The sequence below is a fragment of the Zeus faber genome (assembly GCF_960531495.2).
Source record: "Zeus faber genome assembly, chromosome: 1".
Classification (NCBI taxonomy): Eukaryota; Metazoa; Chordata; class Actinopteri; order Zeiformes; family Zeidae; genus Zeus; species Zeus faber.
The window spans coordinates 61,497,679-61,525,599 of record NC_137193.1 but is presented as its reverse complement, the minus strand read 5'-3'; the positions used below and the strand labels follow the sequence as shown (position 1 = coordinate 61,525,599).

Below are 27,921 nucleotides of genomic sequence, written 5' to 3'. Positions count from 1 at the left end.
ATCTTAAAGATGCAGTGTGTGGAATTTCATGGCATCTGGCGGTGAGGTTGCAGATCACAACCGACCTAACATCCTCATTGCGGTGCAACATGGCAGCCTCCGTTGGTAGAGACGGTAGCCGCAAAACTCGCTAAAAAAAAATAAAAAATTGTGAAAGGCCCTCTGTAGAGCCAGTGTTTGACCCTTCCGGGCTACTGTAGAAACCTGGTGGTGCAACATGGCGGCCTCCGTAAAGGCTATGTAGATAAAAACCCCTCATTCTAAGGAAGCGAAAACAACCATTCTTATTTTCATGGGATTATACACCATTTAAAACATACTTATCAATGTTATATTCCATTTCTGCCAAGTCCGTTTCCTAAATTCTACACACTGCACCTTTAACTAGAGTTGGCATATCTAGAAAATGGTCTTGATTTGAATCAGAACATCGATAGTTAAAAACAACCGCTTCCAACTTGATTAGATCCCGTCACATTCATGCACGCTCTGCGCTCTCCCCCAGGTTTCGCTCACACGTCGTAGGTAGAAAAATACATACATGATATATAACAAAAAAAGATGGAAAAACTAAGGGGATGAAGTATGAGCTTCATCAAGTGCTTTTTTCTTTTTTAAAAGCCCCCCCCGCCCCGCACTTTCACCCAGTCCTTGTCACAGCTTCCGAGCCTGCTCCCTCTTTTCCCTCAGTCTCTTTCCTCCGCTCGGGTCCGGTTCCACAACCCGATGATGGTCAGAACTCAGGCTGCCTCCACTCTGAATGCAGAAGCTGCCAGCAAGTAGTGACCCTGCGTAAAAAGAATCTGCTGTTCCCTTCCTCCGGTGCCAGATCGTCTTCCACTACCGACCACGCCCCTTCCCTGGTCTGATCCTGTTTCCAGATCCCAGTGTTTCCTATGTGTCTTTCGCCATCCGTATGCTCTGTGTGATAATTCAGAGGAAAAAAAAAAATAATAATACATTTTTATATATATATATATATATATATATATATATATATATATATATAAAAATATAAACCCAAAAAAATCATACAAATGTGGCATAAAAGTACCAACGAGGTCAGCACAGATGGACCCAGACAAGGTAGGTCGCTGGAGGACTTTTTAACGTGAGGTACATTGTGGGACTGAGGAAGCCCGTTGAGACCGACCACGCGATCGCCGCCCATTTTTGCTGCACCACACCCTGTCGCGGTCCCCTTTTAAAAAACGCTCGGGAAGGAGGAGGAGGAGGATGCGGACGTGGGGGAGTCTCTCAGACCGGGAACGCTGCTCGAGGACTGAAGATGAGTTTTAGCCTCCGCATCGCTGGACATGCTGAGACCCGCCCTGGCCCACGGAAGGGAAGTGCTCACATTCTGCATATTTCTGTATCTGTATTTTTTTTTTTTTATGCTACTCGTCCATGCACCAAACCTTTACCAAGACAAGTTTCTTGTGTGCGTGAAAATGTACTTGGCCAAATAAACAGCTTCTGAATCTGATTCCAATCAATCAGAGAGCGGAAAATGTTTCAGGAATGACACCAATTAAAGCTGACAAGAGCACAAATTTTGTTTTCCTCGGTGTAACATAACAATCGGCTCTCGTTATTTCGGTATAAAAACACCTAAATGAGGCAGCGGTAACTTTGCTGAGATGTACTCTCCTTATGAGGTTTGACCTCCGTCATGAAGAGTTAAGTGCAAATAACTTCTGATTGGACGGGATTAAGCTGCAGGAGAACGGTGGAATGATAACAAAGTCAAAAATGACTGATATTGGCGTTAATCTTCCCTTTCAGGACCAGAGGACAGTTTTGTTTTGTATCAGTGTCGCCCGGAGCGGCGTTCCAGCTGAGAGATCAGCCCCAAACACATTCTCAGGAATTAAGGAGCACAAACAAAACAAAAAAAACCCCATCCATGCTTACAAGTCACTCAATGTTATATTTGGCCTTATATCATTATTTTTTAGTTTAAAAGACCGCACCCATCCCAACATAAAGGCGAATTACTCTGGGAACAAATTGAAATTTCTCACTCCATCGGGAGTTTTTTTTCTTCTTTTGAAAAAAATAACATAAAATAAAAAACTCCCAAAATTCAGATGGACAAACTATCAAACAGACAAATATAAAAACACAAAAGTAGAAAAGCTCTCAAATGACATGTGATGATGGACATTTCGGTCCAAGGTGCCTGTGACGAGGGGGGGGAGCTTGGGTTCGGGGTTTGGGCGGGGTCAGGGTTAAGGGGCCAGGGGTTACCCTAGGAGTTCATGTGCTCCACCTGAATGGCCGACGTGGACACGGTGAGACACAGGTCCTTGTGTCCCACCGACAGGTCGGCCACGCTGACCGGTTTGTACTGGATCTCCCCGCCCGCCACCGTCTTGTACTGGTGCAGGTCGAAGGGGCACGGCACCACGCCCTGGCCCGGCTGCTGGGGTGGGTAGGGAGGGCCCGCGTTGGTATTCTGGTTGGGGTTGTTCTGGTTCGACTGGTTGGCGTGTGCGCCCCCCCGGCCCCGCCCCCGCCCCCGCCCGCGGCCCCGTCCACTCCCGCCTCCGCCCGGACCCCCGGGGGTCATGCCCTGCTGGGCGGCAACAGCGGCCGCCACCGTCAGTGGGTCGGGATTGTGCTTCCTCATGTGTTTCATCAGGTAGGTCTCCTGCAAGGATGAGAGAGAGATAAAATATATCTTAAGACAGATTGTCACTAAATTTAAGGCTGATTTTTGGCAGCATTAGGTAGAAAAAGGACAGGTTATGAACTAGATGATTTTATGAACGGTTTCCTCTTGGTCAGATAGTATAGCAATTTAAGTGATTAGGAACTTTTTCCATGTAGTTATAGTACATATTTCAGTGTATACAGTATATTACTCAACACTTAAATCATTGTAATAAAATCACTGGTGTCCCACAGGGCTCCGTCCTGGCTCCTCTGCAGTTCTCCTTGTACTAAATCCCATTGGTGGTGTGATATCCACCAATGGCTTTTCCTACCACTGCTATGTAAATGACACTCAACTCCATCTCTCCACCCTAAGAAACACAAATTGATGGCCGCATCTCTGCCTGTCTTCAAGATAATAGCACATTGATGTCTGGACACCACCACATCTAGAGTCGCGATGTCAATAATAAATAACAAAAGGTAATTCATCCTAAATAATGCTTTATCTGCTTGAGATGGAAATAACAATACCCCCCTCCCCCCCCCAAAAAATGACCTAATGATCAAAGCTACATACCGAGGTGTAGCAGCGGTTGCAGAGGCCGCAGGAGTAGAGCTTAGCGTGCTTGACAGTGTGCGTGGAGAGGTGGACCTCCAGGCTGGCAGCGTCCGTGTAACCACGGTTACAGTTGTGGCACTTGTACGGCTTGTCCTTGTTGTGCTGCCGGCGGTGAGACTGCACATAAGAAATACCATTATTATGGGATGGATCGTCGCTTAGTCGCCTGATGCTATCAAGTCTTGGGGGGGGAGCATCGGTGGCATTTAACAACATTTTAGATCCATATAAGATAAGATAGTGCTTTATTAACACCTCCCTGGGGGAGTGTTACAGCAGCTCAGTACAGAAGGTAAGTTATCGAAATATACAAGTACAAAATAAAAATAAGCAAGAGACAAGTTTAGCAACATTCAAAGCAGAATTTTAAATAAATAAAAAAATGTTTTACTTAAAATATAAAATACAAAATAAGAGATGTGAAATATAACATAATATTAATGATAAGCAGCATAAATATTTGTGTAATTATAGAAATACGTATATCTCGTCTGACTTGAGCACCTAAATTAATAGTGAAATTTTGTGAAGATGGCAACAATGTATTTAGCCCACTCTCTAGTTTCACATTCACACGCTTATTTTCCATTGATATATTGATATTTATCGGGAAATGTGTCCACTTCTTCCCCTCTTTAAGTACTGAAACCACAGACAGTTAGGGGGAGCTATGGATTTATGGATTATTTGTTCAATTTGTGAGTGTGAGTGTGTGTGTGTGTGTGTGTGTGTGTGTGTGTGTGTGTGTGTTGACCTGTAGGTTGGAGAGCTGAGTGAAGGCTTTCTCGCAGCCAGGATGCACGCACTTGTAGGGCCGATCGCCTGTATGGATGCTGCAGAGCAGAGCGCACGCGCAAGAGAAAGAAAAATCATTTCACTGCACTGATTTTTACATGTCAAAGTGTGGCATGCGTGTAGTGAATAAACTTAAAGTGATATGGTAGAGCAGAAACTGCCCATTTGGCTTCTGTCCACTCTTCCTGTTGGCATTTGTAATGTGGTGTCATGTAAAGCAGTGTTATATGCCACTGGTTGAGGGAAGAGGAGAGCGGAATTAGGATTAAGCCTGTGTGTCAGATGCACCTTGTGGTGCAACACACAATGATGCAAAATGATCCAAACGGTCAACATTAGAGACTGATAAGGACTTTTTCGTTCTGAACCTGGCACACACACACACACACACACACACACACACACACACACACACACACACACACACACACACACACACACACACACACACACACACACACACACACACACACACACACACACACACACACACACACACCAATACCGTGTGTGCTGCTGCAGGTGGCTGAGCTGCCTGAATGCCTTCTGGCAGTAGGAGCAGGTGTATGGTTTGGCTCCGCTGTGGATGCGGATGTGCTGGGCAAGGTAGCTGGAGTTGGCGAACGACTTGGAGCAGTGGGGGCACTTGTGGGGCTTCGACTCTGTGTGGTTTCTAATGAAGGAGGGGTCGGGGGGTTGGAGGGACAGAGACAAAGACAGAGGGAGATTAAAAAAATTTAATTTACAGGCTACAGTAGGATGTTTCAATTTGCTGCAGTAACAAATAGAAAGTGGTATTGTGCTTGTTGTGCTCGTTGTGCTGCAAGAATAAAAACATGAAGCAAGCACACCCCCCCCCCCCTCCCGGCAGATTGGAGTGGAGACTGACTAATGGACCCTGAGACAGTTAGAGAGAGTGTGTGTGTGTGTGTGTGTGTGTTTGTGTTAAAGCTAATTTCAGGACAGGTTGGCAAGGAGCCAGTGAAGCATCTCTATCTGTTTTTAATGTTTTAATTGTTGAGGGGGTAAAATCTGTGGCGTCACTAGGGGGGTGCGGGGGGTCCAGACTGCACCGGGAAAAAAACCTGGAAAAAAACAACTATATAATAAAGAAACAAAAGTAAATTAATGCAGGTATGGCATAGTGGAGTATAGATTAATGTGAAATTAATTGATATAAAAAAGAATATGAATATAAAATATGTTTTATTAAGACATATGCCATGTAATATTAATAATATTATTGTAATATTATCACATATTTATGGTAATAAAAATGTGATACAATCGGCATTACACAGCCAGTAGTGTGACTCAGCACTGCCTACTGGATTAAAATGCCAAAGTTTACAGGTAAGATGCCGATAAAGAATTATAAGAGGCTCTGTACATCACAAATTTAAAAAGAAAGGAAAAAAGCGAAGGGAGATCTAATCCCCACCAACCAACCTCACATTGACTCAGTTGGGACTGTAAAACCAACTTCTTCCTTCCACTTCCATTTTCCAACTTCTGAGAAGAGAAGTGACTAAGAAAATCTACCTTGATACACACGGGGCACACGGTGGAAATAAACACACAGACTTTTGATTTGTTGGGCAAGACGCACATTTGCCATCTGTGGTGTTACCCCTCTGATGGTGTCACCCGGTGCAGTCTGGACCCCCCGCACCCCCCTAGTGACGCCACAGATTTTACCCCCTCAACAATTACCTGTGAGGAGTTTGAGGTATTCTTTTCAAAAAAAGTTGAGGACATTAGGTCCAACATCCCTCCACAGAAAGGATGTCAACCCGCAAATTTGCAATCCAGCCACTTTTACCAATTTCAACCCGATTTCCTTCCATAAGCTTGGCAAAAATATTGCAGGCATGAAGTCCACCGCAACACTGGCTCAGCCCTAGATTGGTTCCGCTCTTATATCTTATTTCTTAACACTCAACTATATCTCCTACTCAAATCCCAAAGCCTGGCTGAGATAAGGAAACGGATTGACTGATTGCAAGACATTTAATGCTGGATGGCTCATGATATTCTACAACTAAACCAAAATAAGACGGCGGTGATCAGATCCCGGATCATCTTTCCACCTATGTCAAGTCTCACATAACAAACCTGGGTGTTCGTTTTGACGGTGTTCTTAAGTTTGGGAAGAAAATGAACTCAGTTGTGAAGACACAACAACCATATAACACATAACATATATAACACTGTAGAATGTGTAATAACTAAGTAAGTCCATAGTTTTATCAGTCATCATTCACAGTAATTTATTATTTACTGTATATTATATATCCCCATAACAAAAAATTATCCTGTGCATAGAATCACATTTTATAAAATCTGTACATTTTCATATATTTGACAATTAGTTTTATAGTTTTATATTTTTTGGCAGATTGTGTATATTTGGCAATTTATTATATATATGTTATTATATATATTTAAGTATTATTATTTAAATTTTAAATGTTAAGACTTCAAAGTTTTTTTAACGCAACAATCCTCACCATGACAAATTCCTTTGACATGTTAATGTAGTGGTGGAATAAAGTCATTTGGACTCAGTGGACGATTCCTACACCGCCCGGCCCAACCACCACTCATACACACACACACACACACACATTTACACATGTATGTACAGATGGAACACACACACAGACACACACACACACACACACACACAGACACAGACACACACACACACACACACACACACACACACACACACACACACACACACACACACACACACACACACACACACACACACACACACACACACACACACACAGGGTCCGGGGCAGTACCGTGTGTGCTGCTGCAGGTGGCTGAGCTGCCTGAATGCCTTCTGGCAGTAGGAGCAGGTGTATGGTTTGGCTCCGCTGTGGATGCGGATGTGCTGGGAAAGGTAGCTGGAGTTTGCGAACGACTTGGAGCAGTGGGGGCACTTGTGGGGCTTGGCTTCGGTGTGCGACTTGGCGTGGATCTGCATGTCCGACTTGCTGAAGAAGGTCACAGCACACATCCGGCACCTAGGGAGGCAGCAGGATGGAGAGAGTTCCACAAAAAAGAGTGCTTCACAGATCAATAATAATGGTTAAGTGAAGGGTTTCACCTAGGATGGAGTTTTTTTCCCACATACTATGCGCAATGGCCCTCCCGCTTATTATTATGAATACTGGCTGGACCCCTGATGATGATAATAATAATAATAATAATAATAATAATAATAATAATAATAATTTAATGTATATAATAGCCCTATTGTTGACCTGCCAAAAATCTTCAGATTTTGAAGCCTAAAACTATCTGAAACACCCACTTCGGCATAACACACGCACACGGTTGAGATCTTGTCTGAACTGCGCTGTCACAAACACTTTGTGGTTGAAGTTTCCTTCAAATCAATCCACATACAGAGCAGATACTAAGACGAAATTTAGATAGATATTACAGAGACGAATACATCTGACGCTGAAATATGTCGAACCCGGCTAAAACTATCTAGAACACATACTTTGGCAGAAGCTATAAACACGGTTGAGGTGTCGTTTCAACGGCACCTCAACCGTGACTTACCTTTAAGTCACAAGGATCTCGTGGCTTAAATTTCATCCAAATTGATCCATGTACAGAGCAGATATTCATGAAAAACGGAACAATTTTGACCCGAAATATTCAGTTGATCTTGGTTAACTGACATGAAGGAGATTAGATTTACAGTAAGACGCTTAATGACGTCATCATATTATTTTGTATAAATGTAAAGATTCCGACTGAGAATGTCCAGTTGGACTGTGTTCAGTGTGCGGCATGGCTCTGTCACTCTGTAGAGTTTTTGAAGTTGCCAAACTATCGATTTACATGTGAAGTTTTATACTTATTACCTGGTGGATGTCAGGAGATCCATTTGATTGATATTTTAAATCTGTGGTCCAGATTATTTTGCCAGATTAATGAAAAATACAATAAAAAGTACTCCTTAAAAATTTGTCACCGCGTCCACTCGAAACCACGTACTGAAATGTAATCCAAAGAAAAAACTCAACAAATAAATGACGTGCCCGACACAGCACCAAACAGCCACCTGTCACTGAGAGTGCAGCTCTATTTCCACAGACAACACGGTGAGTTCTAACAATGAGAAGTTCTGGGTTACAGGCAAACATGGACGGTTGCTTTAAAGACAGGAGAGTTGAGAGTGTGTAGACTGGATAGTGGTTGCTCCGCAAGTTGAGCAACCAGGAGACAACAGACCGGGGGGTAGCCCATGCTGCGTTCAAGTAAACTCACTAAATCGTGGTGCGTTTCAAAGAACCTGGGAAATGCATCCAACACGACTAAACTGGACCCCGTGTATTGCTGCCTGCAGGTATATTTATTCATAATTATTATTATTATTATTATTATTATTATTATAAGGGGTTGAGGCCGCAGGGTTGGAACCCTACTGTAATTGTATGGCAGCCCCTTATTATTATTGTAAGAGGAAAAATAAGAAAAAATACTCTGAATTTTGAAGCCTAAAACTATCTGGAAAACCAACTTTGGCATAACACACAAACACGGTTGATGTCTTGTTTGAACCGCACTGTCACAAACACCTTGTGGTTCAAGTTTCATCTAAATCGATCCACATACAAAGCAGATATTAGCAAAAAACCGACCAAAACTTGAGCGATTTTAAGACCAATGTGCCAGTATGCCAGTCCGAAATATGTTAATAATTCAAGGTAAGACACGAATGATAAGATATAGTTGAAAATAAAAAATAAAAGACTTTGTTTGTAATACACGTCATGTATAGACATTTCCCTACATCTAGACTTAACAAACTTTGATGAAAAGGCAAAAAGTGAAAATATAACACAATAAAGACTCAGCTATTGAGAACAATTATTTAAAACTGACCTATCTTCATAATGCTTCATGGAAATGCTTCATACATAAGGCCATGATGTTACATACATGAAATTCCATGGAGGTAATTACATTACGTTTATATGTCCAGGCCACTGTCAAGGTCAGTCCCAATATTCTAAAAGAAAGTATGGACGTAACTACCCAAAATATGTCCACAATGTTTGATGTTTGTAGGTTTAGTAAATTGGGATGCATTTCACTTAATACAAATAACTGTAATACATACCTAACACGAATAAGCTGGACCCTGTGTATTGCTGCCTGCAGCTTTATTTATGATTATCATTATTATGATATTTATTATTATTATAATAAACACATGCTCATTTGGAACACAAGTTTCTTGTTTATATGCTTTACTCACAGGTGTGTGAATTGACCTGGATATGGAGCGTCCATAGTGTCAAACTATAAATAATGCGTTCGATTCCAAAGAGATGAGACTGAGCCTCTCCTCTCCTCTCCCCTCTTTAATAAAATAACAAATAAATTCAGCAGCCACGGTTATATTTCGGCAGTGGCACACCAATGCTGCTAGGTGCATATAGGGGAAACACTGAATTGGTCATCTGTGGGCGAATTTTGTTAAACTGTTGTATTTGCATTATGCATGTGCTCCTCTATATGCTGTATCCATAATGGGTGGCGGGATCTGCTGCCTTTGCCGGAAAAAACGCAAAGAAGTGGACAGGCAGCCGCGATGAATTTTGCTAAAGCAAAAAGCATAGCTCGTTGTGATCAGTAAACTGTCGATATGGATCACCATTCGCAAAAAAATAACAGAAAGTCCACCATAATAAACACCTCGAGTGACCAGGAAAATAAAAATAAATCAATCGTTCAATCAAAGGTGAAGATAAACTTCGAAGAAAATAAAGTTTTGCTTTAAAATGGGTGAAATTAATTCCTTGACTGACAAGTTTGGTAAATTTACTTACGATTATTACTGATAATTTATAATAGGAATATATACGTACATATGATTATTAATAATAATAATTGAACAGCACTATTTTATCATACATATCTTTAATCCGATCTGATATTCAATCTAGTCTTTTATTCTGACGTCCAGTTTGCGCCATGGTTAGTGAAGTGCACTGAATATCACCTAGAAATTACATTGTCATGAAACTCCTCAAACTCCTACCTATAGGATTTGGGGCCGTCTTTGTTGGTGTGGTCCTCCTCGTCGTTGGAGAGGTCGTATGGGTCGGCAGTGTGGTGCTGAAACACAAAATAAATAAAGAAAATTTTAAATTAAAACCAAGAGTTGTCTGTCGGAAGGACTATTGGGATCAATATCCATCAATGTGCCAAATAGTGAAATAATACTAATAATAATAATAATTATGAAACAAACAATAACAATAGGGTAATTATTATTATCTCTGCGCTCTATCGTCTAGTGAGTTTGAGCGTCTAGGCTCTACTGCTCATCACTCCCACCGAGGTGCACAGAAAACATAGGCACAGAGCTGGAAATACATATGAGTGATGAGCTTGAATGCCCCACTGCATAGGAGAGTAGAGCCCAATAGGTGGATGCTGGGGAGATAGAGGGAGCGCAGCAACACAGCAAAGCAGGTAGGGCAGGAGGGAATGGCTGCTTAAATCGGATTGCCTTTAAGGCCTTGGAAGCCTCGAGTTGTCTGACAGAACTAGCCCCGCCTCATAAATCAAAAATCTTATAAATAACTTTATTTGATTCCTTGGACTCCAATTGTTCAAAATGATCATAAGAGTCCTTAAAGTCCTAACAATATGGCCACCACAAGTACAAATGTGTTGGTGAAAGGCACAATAAGTGGTCTTTTGTTCTAAACACTTGGAACTTTGAACACTTGGTCCTCTATGCAATTTGAAACAAATGTTTTATAATTGATGTTCTTGGCCACTAGATGGCAGGCTTATACAAATTCTCTGTGATTCATGCAGCACCCTTTCCAAAGTCGCACTTTTCACATGTCTTGCACCTTTTGCTTAATGCTCCAACTTTTCCCTATTTAGCTTAACACCAGGGAATTGCAGCTTGCGGCAGAATTTTCTATATTTTTATAATTATTATCCTATATTTTTTATATATTATATTCCTTAGACAATTCTCATTTTATTTCCTCCCCTGGAAGGCCCTGTCCTCAGTCTGCACATTCTGTGCACCCCGTACCATCTTGTGTTGTCTTTTGTCTGTGGTATTATCTGCAGCTGTGTCCTTGACATTTTTTTATTCAGCCTTCCCTCTCTTCAGCATTTCTCTTCTTACTTAAACTGCTCTCTGAATAATTCTTCAGTCAATCATGTTCCACCTTGAGAGTGTGTACTGTATTGTCCTCATTTCTACTTCTGCAGAAATGAAATCCTTTAAAATCTCAGTGTGTCTCCTGATAGTGAAAACAGGTTCACCTCACAAATAGATGTGAACAATTTGACGACAAGGACGGAATCTCTGGTGCGGTTTTGTTGGACCGCTCCGCATTCAGGATGAAGTGCACAACGGCAGTCCAAAACCGACCGTAAGACATCGGTGGACCGAACCGCACGAAAAGCAGAGTTAATTCGCGAGACAGTCGACTGGATGTGACGGTAGGCCCGGAAAACACAACGCAAGATCCGAGATACACAAGGCGAGTGGTATACTGAGGTATCAAAAGAGACCGTGGTTAAATATTGTGACAGCTTTTATTATCAATCAGGTACAGATCATGGGGAAAGCTAAATATCGGCCCTTCAGACGGAAATGTTACCACCTACATGGCGCATATGTTAGGACGGATCTTGGAACACAGCATCGGTCAACATGCTGTTCGGCCCACAGATAAGTTTCATGAAGTTTTGGAGCCAGATCGATCAACCCTGCCTCACGCATTTTCCTGCTTATTGTCTAAAATGAATTGATTGAATTGTGTCCCAGAGCACGATAGTCCAACTTTTTTAGTGCTACAATTTTTTTTATTTTTATTTTTGAACTAATTCATTGGAATGGGGAGATTTTCTTCTACTTTAGAAGCGGGAGCATGGGGAAGGATGGATGTATTACAATTTTAAATGCATGGTTTTATATTTCGTTCTATCAAATAAATAAAAGCGGGATACTGATTTGGGATTTTCTCTATTGAATGGTCTATTAAATTCAGCGTTGGGTGAGAATAGAGATATGGGGTCACATTCTCAGTATGAATTAAATTTATAGATACAATTTAATTGGATGTAAATATCAGTGTTACACGCCTGTGTACCAATTTAACATTAAACAAACATACCATGGTAGCAGCAAGCTCCACCAATCAGAGACGTCGCTGTTACATTTTTATTATGGGTAGTGTAATCTCCATGACATCGTTAATAAAACATTTTTCTCAAAACAAGGTTGTCTCGTGAATTCTACAGAAGCAAAAACGAATTATAATATACATTGCCTAATATTTATGCTATTATGTACAAGTGTTTCAAACCCTGACGTTTACCCTAATCCTAGAAACTACAATAACTGCAATTCTGCACCATTTTGTAATGCATCTTGATGCAATTACCTCACGGGTTATATTATAAGCCACCATAGGTATGGGTGGAAAACAACATGCATGTATTACAAGGGGTTAATTTGGTTTGAGAATATACCTGCATTGTCAGAGTATACATGTAATTTGCAAAGCCCTGAATTATGTTAGGCCATTTTGACTGGTGCCCCCTATTGACACTCATTTTCACCCCTCTAAAAGTACATGTCAGAACAGTTGACCCTATTTTGGTAGTTCTTTACATTTCTGAGATATTGGGTAAAATCTCTCAAACTTACATATGTTAACTAAGAAGATGAGACCTTTCCAAAAATGTGTTTGCTTTTGTTCTACGACAGTTAAAAAAAAAAAAGGAATCTGATTTTATTCCATTTAGAATGTTAATGTTCTGGGAATCTACGCTTTGCACCCCACTGCTATGGCAGGACTGGGTGTTTTTTTTTACTTTGTGGTAGAACAAGACAAGGGGACCGATTATGCAAAACTCACATTTTCAGTGCTTCTGCACATGCATTTGGGTCTCTGATGGGCCGATGAACACACGAACTGTGAAATCAGACAACCCAGTCAGTTTTTTTGTGAGCTGTCTGTTTCAGAAAACATGTCCTAAAATTTGCCATTCAGCTTTGTGTCTCAATACAATGTAGCATTGAGACACATTAGAATTGGAACCACCCTCCATCTGAGTAACTCCAGCCACCTTTGGAGCGCCACCGGACCCGCTTGCATTGAAGCTAAGAGCTAAGTATGGCAGCTGCTCTGTTGGCTGCACAGACCTGCAGCAGCACACACGGTACTGCCCCGGACCCTGTGTGTGTGTGTGTGTGTGTGTGTGTGTGTGTGTGTGTGTGTGTGTGTGTGTGTGTGTGTGTGTGTGTGTGTGTGTGTGTGTGTGTGTGTGTGTGTGTGTGTGTGTGTCCGTCCACGGTAGGCTGACTGTACTGTAGGCCGCAGTGTGTGCTCTGCTCCGCGTTCCTCCAAACAAAACCGCAGACGTATTTATTTTATTATATTTTCCGACGTTTCCGTAACTGAATGAAAAAAGCCCCAGTCCTTCAAGCTCATCGCTGCTCACTACACCACGGGAAGTCAGTACAAACTTTTAAATGAGGCCTTGTAGATCTAATATGAGGATAGATTCAGCAACTGGATTGCTCATTTATCACCTAAAAATTTGTTTAGAAACAGATAGTTAGTGGACTGATAAGGTGAAATCAGTGAAAGTTTACAGAGAAATACAACAGAAACGGAGAGAAGCTCAAAACCCCATTAGCTCACAGAACTAGGGGCCTCACAAATACATGTGATGGAAATTCTCTGACAAGCTTCATTAATAACTACTATTATCATTGATTGGCTCTACCCTACCTGTCCGCCTGCGGCCAGGTGAGCCAGTATTAAGGCGTCACTTCCTGGCGGCAGGACTCCGCCCACTCCGGTGATGCGCCCCATCACCTGCTTCCGCTTCCGGCCGCGCTTACCCGGCGTCGGCATGACGACTGCAGGGGGGTGGTCATCTTTTTTGTCTGGGGAGGGAGCGGGAGGGGTTTGGTGGTGGGGGAGAGAGCGGGGGGAGAGGAGAGTCGAATGTATTGAGGGAGGGAAACAGAAAGGAGGGAGAAAGACAGGAAACGTCTGTTAAAACCACTGGACATCTGTCGCTGCCGTGATGACCAGTTTAGCTTCTGTGTCTGTTTGTGTGTGTGTGTGCGTGTGTGTGTGTGTGTGTGTGTGTGTGTGTGTGTGTGAGATCAGCACCACATTGATTGCAGGGATTTTTCGATGCATCTATGCAACCGACATAAGAAAATTAAAAGAAAATCTTGGATAAGATATATATGAGACTCGAGGCAAATCTCTGTGATCAGAGCAGTGATGAAAGATTCGGCTTGTTTTTCCAGATTCAGTTCTTGACAAGTGACTCAGTAAAAAGAGTCGTTCAATATTCAGACTCTTTGTTCGTTTGTTTTACTGACTCCCAGCTCATGGCAATTTGTCACAAATCTTGATTCGGACTCAATGAATGCCTATGTGCCTGGCCACAGCGCCGACAAAATGAACGAACGACTCTTTTGCCAGAGTGACTCCTAACTCCTCTGTCATTTGAAAGGTTTATTTGCTACAAACCAATGGCTCGCTACAAACCAAAGGTTCAGCTGAAAAAAAGATAATCATACATATTGCCTAAACCCTTCCTCTGAGAGTTGGAAAGGTAGAAGAACCAAGGAGATGAAAAAAAAAAAAAAAGAAAACAAATGACCTCACGGTAAAAAATCTAGGACACAAAAACACAGACAGCAGAATGCACAGACATTTTGTATTTGTGTTCGGCTGAAGCGATGGGGGGGGAAGCAGTGCGGCCGCCCCTGCGTTCTGTTTCTTTTACCTGCGTGGAAGGGGTGCACTGCGGCCACCATCATGGTGGCAGCGGGGGGGGGTCCGCCTACAAAGGGCTGGGTGTAGGCTGAGTGGACCAGAGGACCCTGGGGCGTTGCCAGCATTAACCCCGCTGAGAGTGAGAGAGACACCATGACCTGACTGAGCCCTCGGCGGAAACACACAAGGCACGTGCACACGCACGCACATAAAACACAGGGCTTTCACTCTCGGGACAGTGGTGGAAGAAGTACTCAGACTACATAACCTGACGCAAAATTTATTCTAGTCAAAGTAAAAGTACATCACTGACCATTCTATTATAATTAAAGTATATAAGTACTTGCTCTTAAATGTGGTTTAAGTGTCCTGATAAAAAAGAGCCTATAATATTGCAAAAAATGTAAGCGGAGCTTCTTTTTCTGCTCGTGCATCCTCCTGACTACAATTTACAAATTAAATACTGTGGGTGGTGTCATCGTAAATTACAATTTTAAATAGAATAAATAATAAAAAAATATTTAAATTGAGAATAAAGATTTAATTTACTGTATTAGAAATGCAGGCGAGTAAAAAGTAAAACATATTTGCATGAAAATTCAGGAGAGTAAAGGTACAAAGTATCCAAAACTGAATAGACTTAAGGGAGCACAGATACAGTAGTTGAACTCAAGTAAAACAAGCTTTCCACCACTGCTCCACATTTCTGGACTGACTCTCTGATATTCCAATCAACTCAACAGTTACAGCAGAGAATGCTTAAGTGTCGTCCCAAATACATAGTATACATTTTTAACAACATTTTTTTAAGTCTGTGTTTTCCTGTATCACTCTCGAACATACGTTATGTGACATTCAACACTAACAGATACAGTATATATGTATATTTAAGCAGTACTCCAATCTGAAAAACTCTCCCAAACGAAGACCCTGAAAGGCTAACGCAGTTCAACGGGCCGCGATCAACCTTCTTAATATGGTTGTCATGGAGATAGGATGGGGGGGGCACAGAAATGAGTAAAGTGTAGCACCATTCCACCCGTTTCCATGGCAACAAAATCCAAACAATACCTTGCCGAGAAGTGACAAAGCAAAAAGTAAACAAAGCGAAAACATGGAGCAGATGATGTCAGGAGACAGGCTGGAGGGTGAGCAGGTTAGATTTTGGAGGTGTGACTCAAACCGCACTAAAATACAGAAAAACACACATTAGCTCTGGCAATTTGGCCACAGTATAATATTGCAAAATTTCGGCCATATTGCCAAATGCCACCAATTCATCAATAATATTATTGATTGATAAATCAATGGTTTTTCAAAAACCAACTCTCAGCTCAGACATTCTTCTCCTCACACCTCTTGTGTGAAACCGACAATTCAGAATCAGTTCACATCGGAATTTTTAACAATTTAACAGTTCCCAAGTGTCATTTTCAAGGTACAATTTTGAAAGGGGCATTCTGTTCAAGACTCAAGATTCAAGAGGTTTATTCATTGGCTTAAAAAACAACGTCAAGGAATGGATGTACACACTGTTTACTGGTAAGAATCCAGTGCATAGCATTAGAAAAACTAGTGCTACAGGCTGCATTGTAGGGGTGGGTTGATCAATACCAAAAGTATCGATACGACCGATACTACTTCTACTTTTGAAAATCGATTCTAACGCCAATGGGATTGATACCAAAAAGGGATCAGTTTCTCACAGTATATTCCCTCACTTGCGCTTGCTTGGTGCCAGTCACTGTGTGGTGAACAGGAGACCCTATCCACACGCACGTTATGTGAATGCCCACGTGCAACCCTGGCAGAAAAGCGATCATGAAAGTGATCAGCGGGATCAGTGAAAGTGATCAGTGTGATCAGTGAAAGGGATCAGTGTGATCAGTGAAAGCGATCAGTGTGATCAGTGAAAGGGATCAGTGTGATCAGTGAAAGCGATCAGTGTGATCAGTGAAAGCGATCAGTGTGATTAGTGTAAGGGATCAGTGAACGCGATCAGTGTAAGGGATCAGTGAACGCGATCAGTGTCATCAGTGAAAGCGATCAGTGTCATCAGTGAAAGCGATCAGTGTCATCAGTGAAAGCGATCAGTGTCATCAGTGAAAGCGATCAGTGTCATCAGTGAAAGCGATCAGTATCATCAGTGTGATCAGTGTGATCAGTGAAAGCGATTGTAGGGGTGGGCGGCTCAATACCAAAAGTATCGATACGACGTCTCCTTTTGAAAATCGATTCTAACGCCAATGGGATTGATACCAAAAAGGAATCAGTATATTCCCTCACTTGCGCTTGTTTGGTGCCAGTCACTGTGTGGTGAACAGTAGATCCTTTCACGTTACGCATTCACGTTATGTGAATGCCCACGTGCAACCCTGGCAGAAAAGCGATCAGTGTGATCAGTGAAAGCGATCAGTGCGATCGTCAGTGTGATCAGTGAAAGTGATAAATGAAAGCGATAAGTGAAAGCGATCACTGTGATTAGTAAAAGCAATCAGTGAAAGTGATCAGTGAAGACGATCAGTGTAATCAGTGAAATCGATCGGGGAATCAGTGAAAGTGATCAGTGTGATCAGTCAAAGTGATCAGTGTGATCAGTCAAAGTGATCAGTGCGATCATCAGTGTGATCAGTGAAATTGATAAGTGAAAGCGATAAGTGAAAGTGATCAGTGTGATTAGTGAAGACGATCAGTGGGATCAGTGAAAGCGATCAGTGTGATCTGTGAAAGTGATCAGTGAAAGCACTCAGTGTGATTAGTGAAAGTGATCAGTATGATCAGTGAAAGCAATCAGTGTGATCAGTGAAAGCGATTGTAGGGGTGGGCGTATCAATACCAAAAGTATCGGTACGACCGATACTACGTCTCCTTTTGAAAATCGATTCTAACACCAATGGGATCGATAACAAAAAGGGATCAGTTTCTCACAGTATATTCCCTCACTTGCGCTTGTTTGGTGGCAGTCACTGTGTGGTGAACGGGAGATCCTGTGATCAGTGTGATCAGTGAAAGGGATCAGTGCGATAAGTGAAAGCATTCAGTGCGATCAGTGAAAGTGATAAGGATGATTAGTGAAAGCGATCAGTGTGATCAGTAAAAGCGATTGTAGGGGTGGGCGGATCAATACCAAAAGTATCGATACGACCAATACTACGTCTCCTTTTGAAAATCGATTCCAACGCCAATGGGATTGATACCAAAAAGGGATCCGTTTCTCACAGTATATTCCCTCACTTGCGCTTGCTTGGTGCCAGTCACTGTGTGGTGAACAAGAGATCCTTTCCACGCGCACGTTATGTGAACGCCCACGCGCAACCCTGGCAGAAAAACGATTGTGAAAGCGATCAGTGCGATCATCAGTGTGATCAGTGAAAGTGATAAGTGAAAACGATAAGTGTGATTGGTAAAAGCAATCAGTGTGATCAGTGTGATCAGTGAAAGCGATCGGTGTGATCAGTGAAAGCGATCGTAGGGGTGGGCGGATCAATACCAAAAGTATCGATACGACCGATACTACGTCTCCCTTTGAAAATCGATTCTAACGCCAATGGGATCGATATCAAAAAGGGATCAGTTTCTCACAGTATATTCCCTCACTTGCGCTTGCTTGGTGGCAGTCATTGTGTGGTGAACGGGAGATCCTGTGATCAGTGTGATGAGTGAAAGTGATCAGTGTGATCAGTGAAAGTGATGAGTGAAAGTGATCAGTGTGATCAGTGAAAGTGATCAGTGTGATCAGTGAAAGCGATCAGTGAAAGTGATCAGTGCGATCAGTGAAAGTGATCAGTGTGATCAGTGAAAGTGATCAGTGTGATTAGTGAAAGTGATCAGTGTGATCAGTGAAAGGGATCAGCGTGATAAGTGAAAGCGATCAGTGGGATCAGTGAAAGCGATCAGTGTGATCAGTGAAAGCGATCAGTGTGATAAGTGAAAGCAATCAGTGTGATAAGTGAAAGCGATCAGTGTAAGGGATAAGTGAACGCGATCAGTGTAAGGGATAAGTGAACGCGATCAGTGTGATCAGTGAAAGCGATCAGTGTGATCAGTGAAAGTGATGTGTGATCAGTGAAAGTGATCAGTGTGATGAGCGAAAGTGATCAGTGTGATCAGTGAAAAAGATCAGTGCGATCAGTGAAAGTGATCAGGAGGATCAGTGAAAGTGATCAGTGTGATCGGTGTAATTAGTGAAAGCGATCAGTGTGATCAGTGAAAGCGATCAGTGTGATCGGTGTAATTAGTGAAAGCAATCAGTGTGATCAGTGAAAGTGATCAGTGTGATCAGTGAAAGTGATCAGTGAAAGCAATCAGTGCGATAATATCGAAAGTGATCATTGTGATCAGTGAAAGTGATCAGTGTGATCAGTGAAAGTGATGAGTGAAAGCAATCAGTGCGATAATATCGAAAGTGATCACTGTGATCAGTGAAAGTGATCAGTGTGATCAGTGAAAGTGATCAGTGTGATCAGTGAAAGTGATCAGTGAAAGCGATCAGTGTGATTAGTAAAAGCGATCAGTGTGATCAGTGGAAGTGATCACAGTATGGTGATATCGAATCGAAACCAGATTTTGCGGTACCGCCCAGCCCTACTACACTGTTCAGAACGGGCTGCACTGTGGACGTAAGTGACACACTTGCAGAGCCCTGAAGCCCCGCCCCTGCTGCATAGAGCTGAGTGGCTTGCTGTTCGCTTGTTTACTCAAAGTTAATTAATATAACACGTGTCACGTGTCCAAGTTGCACCAAATTCGACACTGCACATCCTTCGGTCCTCAATGACACACCCGCCAAGTGTGAAGTAGATCAGATGAATGGTTGTGGAGATAATCGAAGGATATACAGACATACTGGAGTCCTTCCTTTAGAAGTTAGATGCACACTGCAGAAACACATAATGTTGCGTGACTCCATACTGGTGTTTCCAACAGCAGATCTGATAATTGCCGGTTTTCGACCCAGAAAATCTCTTGATATCCGACATACTTTGATCTCTCCGGCCTTTAGCTTGATGTCGAAATAAAATAGACTATCATTTGGCTGAAAAGATTCCTTCAGATCTATTCATTTTTCGCGTTCGGCAAGTTGCAACGGAAAGCCAATGAGTTTGGACGATCTAAAGCTGATATTTCACCTCCAGCCAATCACATTTGTCGATATAGAAATAAGCCCCGCCCACAGGTTGTGCTTGTAAACACAGTACACACAGAGCGGAGACAGAGCGGCAGCGTCCGACACTGAGGAGAAGCAGAAAGATGATGCATCGTTGACAACAGGGACACAGACTGACATACTGTACATTCATAGTTTGGCGTTTTTTTGGGATATTTAAGTTCAGACCCAAAGCTGATGGTAAATATCCACTGTGTAAAATATATCGATGAGACGGACAACACCGAAAACGTTATTATTTATTGAGACCTACTTACCATATTTAATTTGTTTTTGATTTTATCAAATTGTATTTAAGTGAAAGCTGCTTTAATTCAAGCAGCTGCACTTGTTACTGTTTGTTCATGAACGGAAATGATTTGATTTCAAGTCATAATACTCCTTAAGCTCAATGAACACAGAAAATATTTGACCAGAAACACCATTTGTCCGGGACATTCAAATATTCACGTGGCCTCGACACCAATTTTTTTCTAACGGAAACTCTGGTTTCCAATAAAATAAGGTGCCCGGCCCATGGAGGCGGACGATTCAGAGGTTCTCAGAAAGTAAAAGTCATTTCCAGACGTAGGAAGCATTTTATCTCATCCTTGAAGGAGGAAAGAAGCTTTTTCTGTGACTCGAAGAGAGGGGACGGGAACACGGGACACTTGAAATGTTCATTAGGCGAATCATAACCTAAACTCAGTTTGTTGAATTAGTTCACTTCACCTGGCTACTACACAGCTACAACGGTAGTGATGGGAAAATAACCATGAAAAGGTTCATGTGGTGCCAGAACGCCTAATTTTACATCTACTCTGCCTCCCCTTATTATACTTCTACTCTACCTACCTCTATTCTACCCCTCCTCTAGTTCCCCTCACTCCTCCTATAGCTCTGACTACCCCCCTCCATTCTACCTCTACTCTACCTGCCTTTACTCTACTTGTACCTCGATGATACTCTATGAGGAACTAATGAGGGAATCCAGGATTTTCGTCATATGTGGACGAAAACCTATGACATCATTCGCATGGTCAAACATTCAGAAAATACAACCTCAACCTTTGTTTTCATAGGTGTCAACACGGGACATCCGTTAATGATGCAAAATGATCCAAACGGTCAACATTAGAGACGGAAAAGGACTTTTTCGTTCTGAACCTGGCACACACACACACACACACACACACACACACACACACACACACACACACACACACACACACACACACACACACACACACACACACACACACACACACACACACACACACACACACACACCTCACCTGCGGTCATGATTCCGGTGGAGGGGACAGGCACGGCTATGTTCTGGGAGCCATGGGGCTGGTGGAGGTGCCCGCCAACCCCGATGCCCCCTCCACCCTCCTGCTTGGGCACCACCCTGATCCCGCCCCCCCCATCCATGGGGCTGGGGTGGTAGTGGGAGGAAGAGGTGTTGGAGGAGTGCGGGAAGGAGGACAGGTTGGTCTTGTCGGGAGCCAGCTGCTCCTTCATCTTGTTCAGGAACATGGCGTTCTCGATCTAGACGGGACGAGGATGAAGGGAGGAACGATGAGAGGAAGCAGAGGACATGAGGAGGGCGGCGTACAGAGTGACGGAGGGGATGAAAGTGTAACGGTTAAAATATAATGGACGAGAGAATGCAATGGTTTGGGAAGCCACAAAAGAGCGGGGGACAGCGGGGTAGGAAAGACCGTTAGAGGCATATTGATGGGGGAGGAAGGGGAGATGGTACAGAGGGTGGGTTGAGATCCGAAGGGACCAGGAGGAAGGGATGCAGTGGAGAACGATGGAGATGAAGGGGGGCAGCGTGAGATGAACGGAGCAGCGGTGAAAGGGTAGAAAGGGGTCGGGGTGAGAGAGGGCGATGAAGACAAGGGAGATGAAGATGATGCAGGAGGTCCAGTCCAGGAGGAGGAGGGAGAGATGAGAAGGAGGGAGATACGGAGAAAGAGACAAGAAGAGAGGGTGACAGAAATTATGTAAAGACGGATGCGGCATCACGGGAGGAGGTTTCAGGGAAAAGGTGATGAGAAGGGTGGGGTTAAGGTGAGGCGAGGGGAGGGTGAAAAAAAGGATATCAAGAAGGGAGAGAGAGAGGAGTGAGAAGACAGGAGGAGAGATAAAGAGGAGACAGGAGTGATCACATGGTCCACCATCTTATGAAAGTCAGTCAGTCAGTCAGATAAATTCAACAGACGTGTTTGTGAGGTGCAGCCATCTTCACCAACTTAGCCGGCGTTATGAGTCTTAGTGTTATTAACATGTACTGGGTCAACTGAGCTGTTGTGTAATGTTTACAGTTTATTGTGCTGCTGCTGTTGTTGTTACTTCCTTTTTCAGTAAGAGGGTGAACTGAGGTTGACATTCGCTTCTGGAAAAAAAGCTCCGGACAAAGTGGACTTTGTAGGACATACAAACTACACCATGTGTATTTCAAGACAAGGCCAACAATAAGGTTGTCTCTACCTGTCCTTGTACAGTGGGGACGGGAGACCAAAAGTATGATGAGTTGAAATGGGAATCTTCCATTATTTCTGTAATTAAAAAGCAACACACTTAGAAAAACACCCGCCGCAGCTGCCAATGCTGTCGCCGCAGCAGCTGCCGCAGACGCCGGCTGAGCCGCCGCCGCAACCACCGCCGCAGCCGCCGCCGCAACCACCGTCGCAGCCGCAGCCCTCCTTGTCCCACTTTGCTCATTATTGTCATTCGAAAGTAGAGTGGCCATGGCTGCATTCCAACAGGCCGACCTTGCGTCCTTTCCCTGCATCCTCTCCTCCGTGATGGCCGTGGGGGAAGCCCAACATCGTAATCAGGAATCAGGGATGAGGAATTGGGAATAGAAGAATTAAAGGTAAACAAATCAGGGATGTAGGATTGGACACAGTCCCAAGTCGGCCGTGCACTTTTTAACAGGTTACCAATCGACCAACATACACCTGTATGTTGGTCGATTGGTAATTGGTCCGTTCTATTCTTCTACAAGTCCAATTGTTTGGTAAATTAAGCCCGGAATGAAGCAATTGTTCTGGATTTTTGGAAGTTTATCCATGTTTACTAGCCAATCCTCATGTTCTTCGTAGGTAGGTTTCATTTCCGCACCAATCCAGCCTTTTCCCCTCGGACAAGACTGGACGCTCAGCTCCACCCCTCCATCAGGAGTTCAATGCAAGTAATGGGGGACAAATCCACAATATGTAGGCAACGCTGACATGATGTCACAGCAGTCTGAATTTGCAAATACAAGGAGTTATTTAAAAATAAGCTAGGTTTTAATGCTAAATCGCTGCTTGAGGGTGGTGTTTTGATTTCTGCACTGTGGTCTTGATGGGTGACGTGCCAAAATGCTGCAGATTGTGGATTTGCCCCCCATTACTCGCATTGAACACGTGATGGATCGATGGAGCGTCTAGTTTGGAGAAAAGGCCGGAAACCTATGCATGTACTACATGCAGGGTGAGTTTAACATAAGGACAAACATTAGAAAATCTCATCTTTTCTTCTCAGTTGTATGTTCTTCTGCAAGTTTCATGCTCTGGTGAGGAAACAGGGTAGGTTTTTTTTTTTAGTTCCCCACTATACACAATACTATTTACAGAGAGGAGGATGTGAGAGGAACCAAGCACAGAAGCTCAATCCTGAGGGGGGAAACACATCAGACAGAGGAGGAGGACAGGATGAAAATCCATCCTTCAGGCTTATTATGGTATTTTGTCACAACCCATGCACTTCCAATGTGTCTCTTACACAGCTCGCTGCCTCCAACCAACACCAGGCATCCGTCACGAAACACCGACCCTTACAAATCATTAGATCTGTTATTGAGTCTGGGAACTAGATTAAATATCAGTTTTGTCCCCAGGTGTACAATTTTTTTTCCCTCTGCCCCCACGGGGACTATAAAGCATCTAATCCATCTATAAACAATTTATCTTCAAATTAGAGAAAACCATGCGACAACAAAAGTGAATTTAAAAAACTGATCTGAAATCAAGTAATGTTTTGATGAGTTGTGTGATTTCCCTTATTCAAAGTTATTTGCAGCCTACATGCTTCTATAAAAGTCCTTGAAATGAAAGGAACAGAATTAACAAATCAAATCATTTGATCGCAATGGAGGAATTTGGGCTTGACGCTATTGCGATTTTACGACAAACTCTGGGAATAAAATACTTATTAGAGGAGGACTTTTTGGCTCCCTCTTTTAACAACTTAATGTTTTTAAAATGTAAGAAATCCCATGATTTAAACCAAGTTCCTCCTCTAGTTCCCAAGTGAGAGAATCTGAATACACGGTCCGACACCACACACACGGATGCGTTGGCTGTGACTCCGGCTGCTTTTGAAGGGTGGAGGCAGAACAGTGGTGTAAAAGCCTGTGTCACACTGTCCAGGCATCACAGGGCGGACCCGCGGATCACCACCCACTGGTAGACAAAAACGACAACACACAGATTCGGAAGCTCCGACATGATGTCATTGCTCCCCCCCCCCCCGGCAAAGCACACATTTGCACATTTGCATTGACGATCATCGGATATGAACAACCACTGTCGACCGGTGCGCATGCGTTCCTGCCGCTCGGCGTATATGCATGTGCAGGTTTTCCAGTGCCATGCATGGCAGCATTGCTCACACGCCCATCACTCACACAAAAGCACGCATGCCACCGCAGATCAATGGAGGACGTTTCGACTGGTTGAGATTGACAGATGGGTTGACGAGTTAATAGCCATAAAAATTATTGCGATTAAAAATGTAATTGTCTTGATGATATAATAGTGTAATATTAATGATAATAACAATAATAACAATAATAATAATAATATACATCCACCTGAAAAAGAAGAGACGTGAATATTTGGTGAACATCTGGGCTGACAGTTGACCTTTGTCACAATCCAACGGATGGAGACAATTTCTCTTTATTCTGACATTTGCACGAAATTGCGGATGGAAACAGGCGATTGTGGAAATTCGCATTTTTTTTCCCCCCCATATAATCGTGCGAACAGCTGGAATAATCGACGGTGACGTAATAACGCAGTGACAGCTCTTAAAAAAAATAATTAAATTTAAATTTAAAAAAATAAGCCGTAAACAACACGCATGCAGTGTGCGTCTGGGGCCGCAGCTGCAGCATCTACTACTGTAACGCAGACGCACATGAACACCGGGCGTTTTGTAGATCCCGGGCGGAAGAAAAAGCACCGATACATGTATTTATCGGTGCTTTTTGTTACGATACGAAACGAAAATGATAATACCTCCACATCAGAAATACAGGAACTATGTTTACTTTGAGCACGGGAGAACCCGAGCTATAATAATAAAACAACACCAACAACAGTACTACTACTACTACTACTACTACTACTAATAATAATATTAATAACAACAGAGCTAGGGAGCGCTAGCCTCCGTTTTTGTTGGCCGGCTCGCAACACCGAAGGCCTGATTTTATTTCATCTGCTTTTGTTGTTGTTGTTGTTGTTGTTATTATTGTTTTGTGTAAACACCGACCCCGCGGCTCTCCCTCCCTGCGCCTCCATTCCCCTCTGCCCGTTCAATAAAAGGAGAGAGAGAGAGAGAGGGAGGGAGAGAGAGAGAGACAGACAGACAGACAGACAGAGAGAGACAGTGAGAGAGAGACAGACAGGGAGAAAAAAATCTGGACACCAAAAAAAAAAAAAAAAAAAAAAAGGGGGAAAAAAAAAAAAAAAAAAAAAAAAAAAAAAAAAAACCCACAAACGCGAGCACAACGACGCCGCTGCCGCACGAGACGCAGCCCCGCTCCAGACTTCCGGCGGCCGCGAGACGTCGGCGGGGAGAAGGCGGCTCGCGCCAGGCACGCTACACACCAACAATGGCGACGAACGGAGGAATAAAGCGAGACGTTTGAATTACCGGCGAAGTGGGTTCCCCGGCAGCCCCCCGGCGGCCTCTCGGGTCGGGACACTTGACAAACTTTGTCCTAAAATCCTCCGGAAAAAAAAAAAAATCTTTTTTCTTCTTCCGTTTTCTTTTTCCTTTTTTTTCCTCCTCCCTCCTCTTTCTTGTGCGGGTGCGCGCGACGCCTCCACCGGAGGCTTCCGGTGCGTTGCTTCCGGTTGGGGCGGGTTGTGTGTTTTCGATCAGAATTAAAATATAATAATAATAATAATAATAATAATAATAACTGTGAAAAATACTTGCTTTTAGTAACGACGAATCTTATTCGAAGTCGTTTTTAATATATTCTTAACAAAACATGTATTCTTATGAAAACCACACGTTTCTCATTGTTTATTTTATGTATTTATTATTTTTCTAGTTGTTTTATGTTATATATAAAGTTACATATACAAACACATAACATACTTTAATATAAAAATATTGTGTGTGTGTGTGTGTATGTATATATAGATATAAATATATAGATGGATATATATAGATATATTTATATATCTATATATATAGAGAGAGAAAGAGAGAGATATATATATATACGCACACACACATACACAGTCTGGATGGGTGGATGTTTTTTCATGGTATAGTACTGTATGTTATGTTTTCTATACAGTACCTCTATATTTATATATATGTGTGTATATATATATATATATATATATATATATTTTTTTTTTTTCATGGTATAGAATGTTCTGTTTTATAAAATATATATATATACACACACACACACAATCCTTTCATGGTATAGTATTTTATGTTTTATATATATAATGTATTATTATTTATTACTAATAAATGCATTTATTTATTTTGCATGTCAAGTCAGGCGGATCATCCTGTGCTGGCAGGTGTCAGATCTTGCTGTTATATCGCTGCCATGCAACCTTTTGTCTGCTATCACAACCCAGTTCAAATTAATTAATTGCTGCATTGTTACATGAGCGCTTGGTCCAAAAGTCTGGTTCTAAACTCTTATATCTGCATTTTTAAATGTAAGTTCATTCAAAAAAAGAGGGGGGTATTTATTCAAAACATTTATTTTAATAATTTCCAGCAAGTACCAGATCCACTGCCCTAGGCCCCAAATCACATCTTGTATAACCACACAACTCACTATCTGCCTAGAAATAACTTAATAACACACACACCCTATGGGTTGCTATGCACTTTTTCATTTTATTTAACATGGACGAATTGTATACACCATTGAATAGGTCAAATAATACATTTCTCTGTGTGGACAAGTGGACAACACATAAATAACAAATACACATGCTCAGTGCTCCAGGCCACGACAGCAGAATAAAACCAAACAAACATTGCAAACTATCATCAAATACTAAACGCATGGATTAGGATCAGAGCAGAAGAGCTGTTCGTACGGTGAGGGGACAGTATGCGTTGTGGACTCAGGACATTTTCACAGCGTTTCATTGTGTGTCCTTTACTTTGGCTTTCTGCAAAATAGCTGAATGCATAGCTGCACGTATTCCTGATGACATTTCAAAGTAAAGGTGTAGTGATGAGGATGACACAGCAGTAGTGTATATATCTAAATAGATAAATAACATTTGAGAACGTTTGGCCCTACTATTACCAGCAGTGCAGAGGATAGTCTAGATCTACTTCATATCAACAACATTTTATTTCTATATAAACTATTAACTCTATAAATACAGGGCGAGGTAGCGTGATAGGACAGTGACAGTACGATGGGCCTTTATTATATATAATATTCTTAATATATAACATTAGGCAGATTTTAGCTTCCACCGGTTATCATTTCGCGTGAAATCAATAAAGACAAATCTACCGTCATACAGCTTCCTGAAAAATAGATATTGTCTATATACTGTTTTATACTGCGCAACATTACATGATACCAAGAG

General features: G+C 42.4%; 1 protein-coding gene across 2 annotated transcripts; it reads right to left on the bottom strand.

Annotated features, from left to right (window-relative positions):
• Nucleotides 1-1,025: 1,025 nt before the first annotated feature.
• znf384a (zinc finger protein 384 a) lies at nucleotides 1,026-22,660 on the bottom strand. 2 transcript variants are annotated; one of them, XM_080013919.1, is made up of 10 exons: nucleotides 22,544-22,660; nucleotides 21,340-21,595; nucleotides 14,909-15,031; nucleotides 13,891-14,048; nucleotides 10,155-10,231; nucleotides 6,889-7,113; nucleotides 4,581-4,748; nucleotides 4,035-4,113; nucleotides 3,239-3,397; nucleotides 1,026-2,653 (listed from the first exon to the last, which is right to left on the bottom strand). In XM_080013919.1, exons 1-10 carry the CDS (start codon nucleotides 22,604-22,606, stop codon nucleotides 2,252-2,254), a joined length of 1,710 nt encoding a protein of 569 aa, XP_079870045.1. In that variant the 5' UTR covers nucleotides 22,607-22,660; the 3' UTR covers nucleotides 1,026-2,251. The 2 variants fall into 2 exon arrangements, with proteins under 2 accessions (XP_079870045.1, XP_079870046.1); XM_080013920.1 differs by lacking the exon at nucleotides 14,909-15,031.
• Nucleotides 22,661-27,921: the final 5,261 nt, after the last annotated feature.

What these genes read in the sequence shown, in the direction of transcription:
- znf384a (XM_080013919.1), bottom strand. Translation starts at nt 22,606, where the DNA reads ATGGAAGATTCCCATTTCAACTCATCATACTTTTGGTCTCCCGTCCCC. An exon ending in CACCGGAATCATGACCGCAG is followed by an intron (nt 15,032 to 21,339) that starts GTGAGGTGTGTG and finishes TCTCACTCTCAG; the next exon opens with CGGGGTTAATGCTGGCAACG. An exon ending in GACGGCCCCAAATCCTATAG is followed by an intron (nt 7,114 to 10,154) that starts GTAGGAGTTTGA and finishes CTGCCTCCCTAG; the next exon opens with GTGCCGGATGTGTGCTGTGA.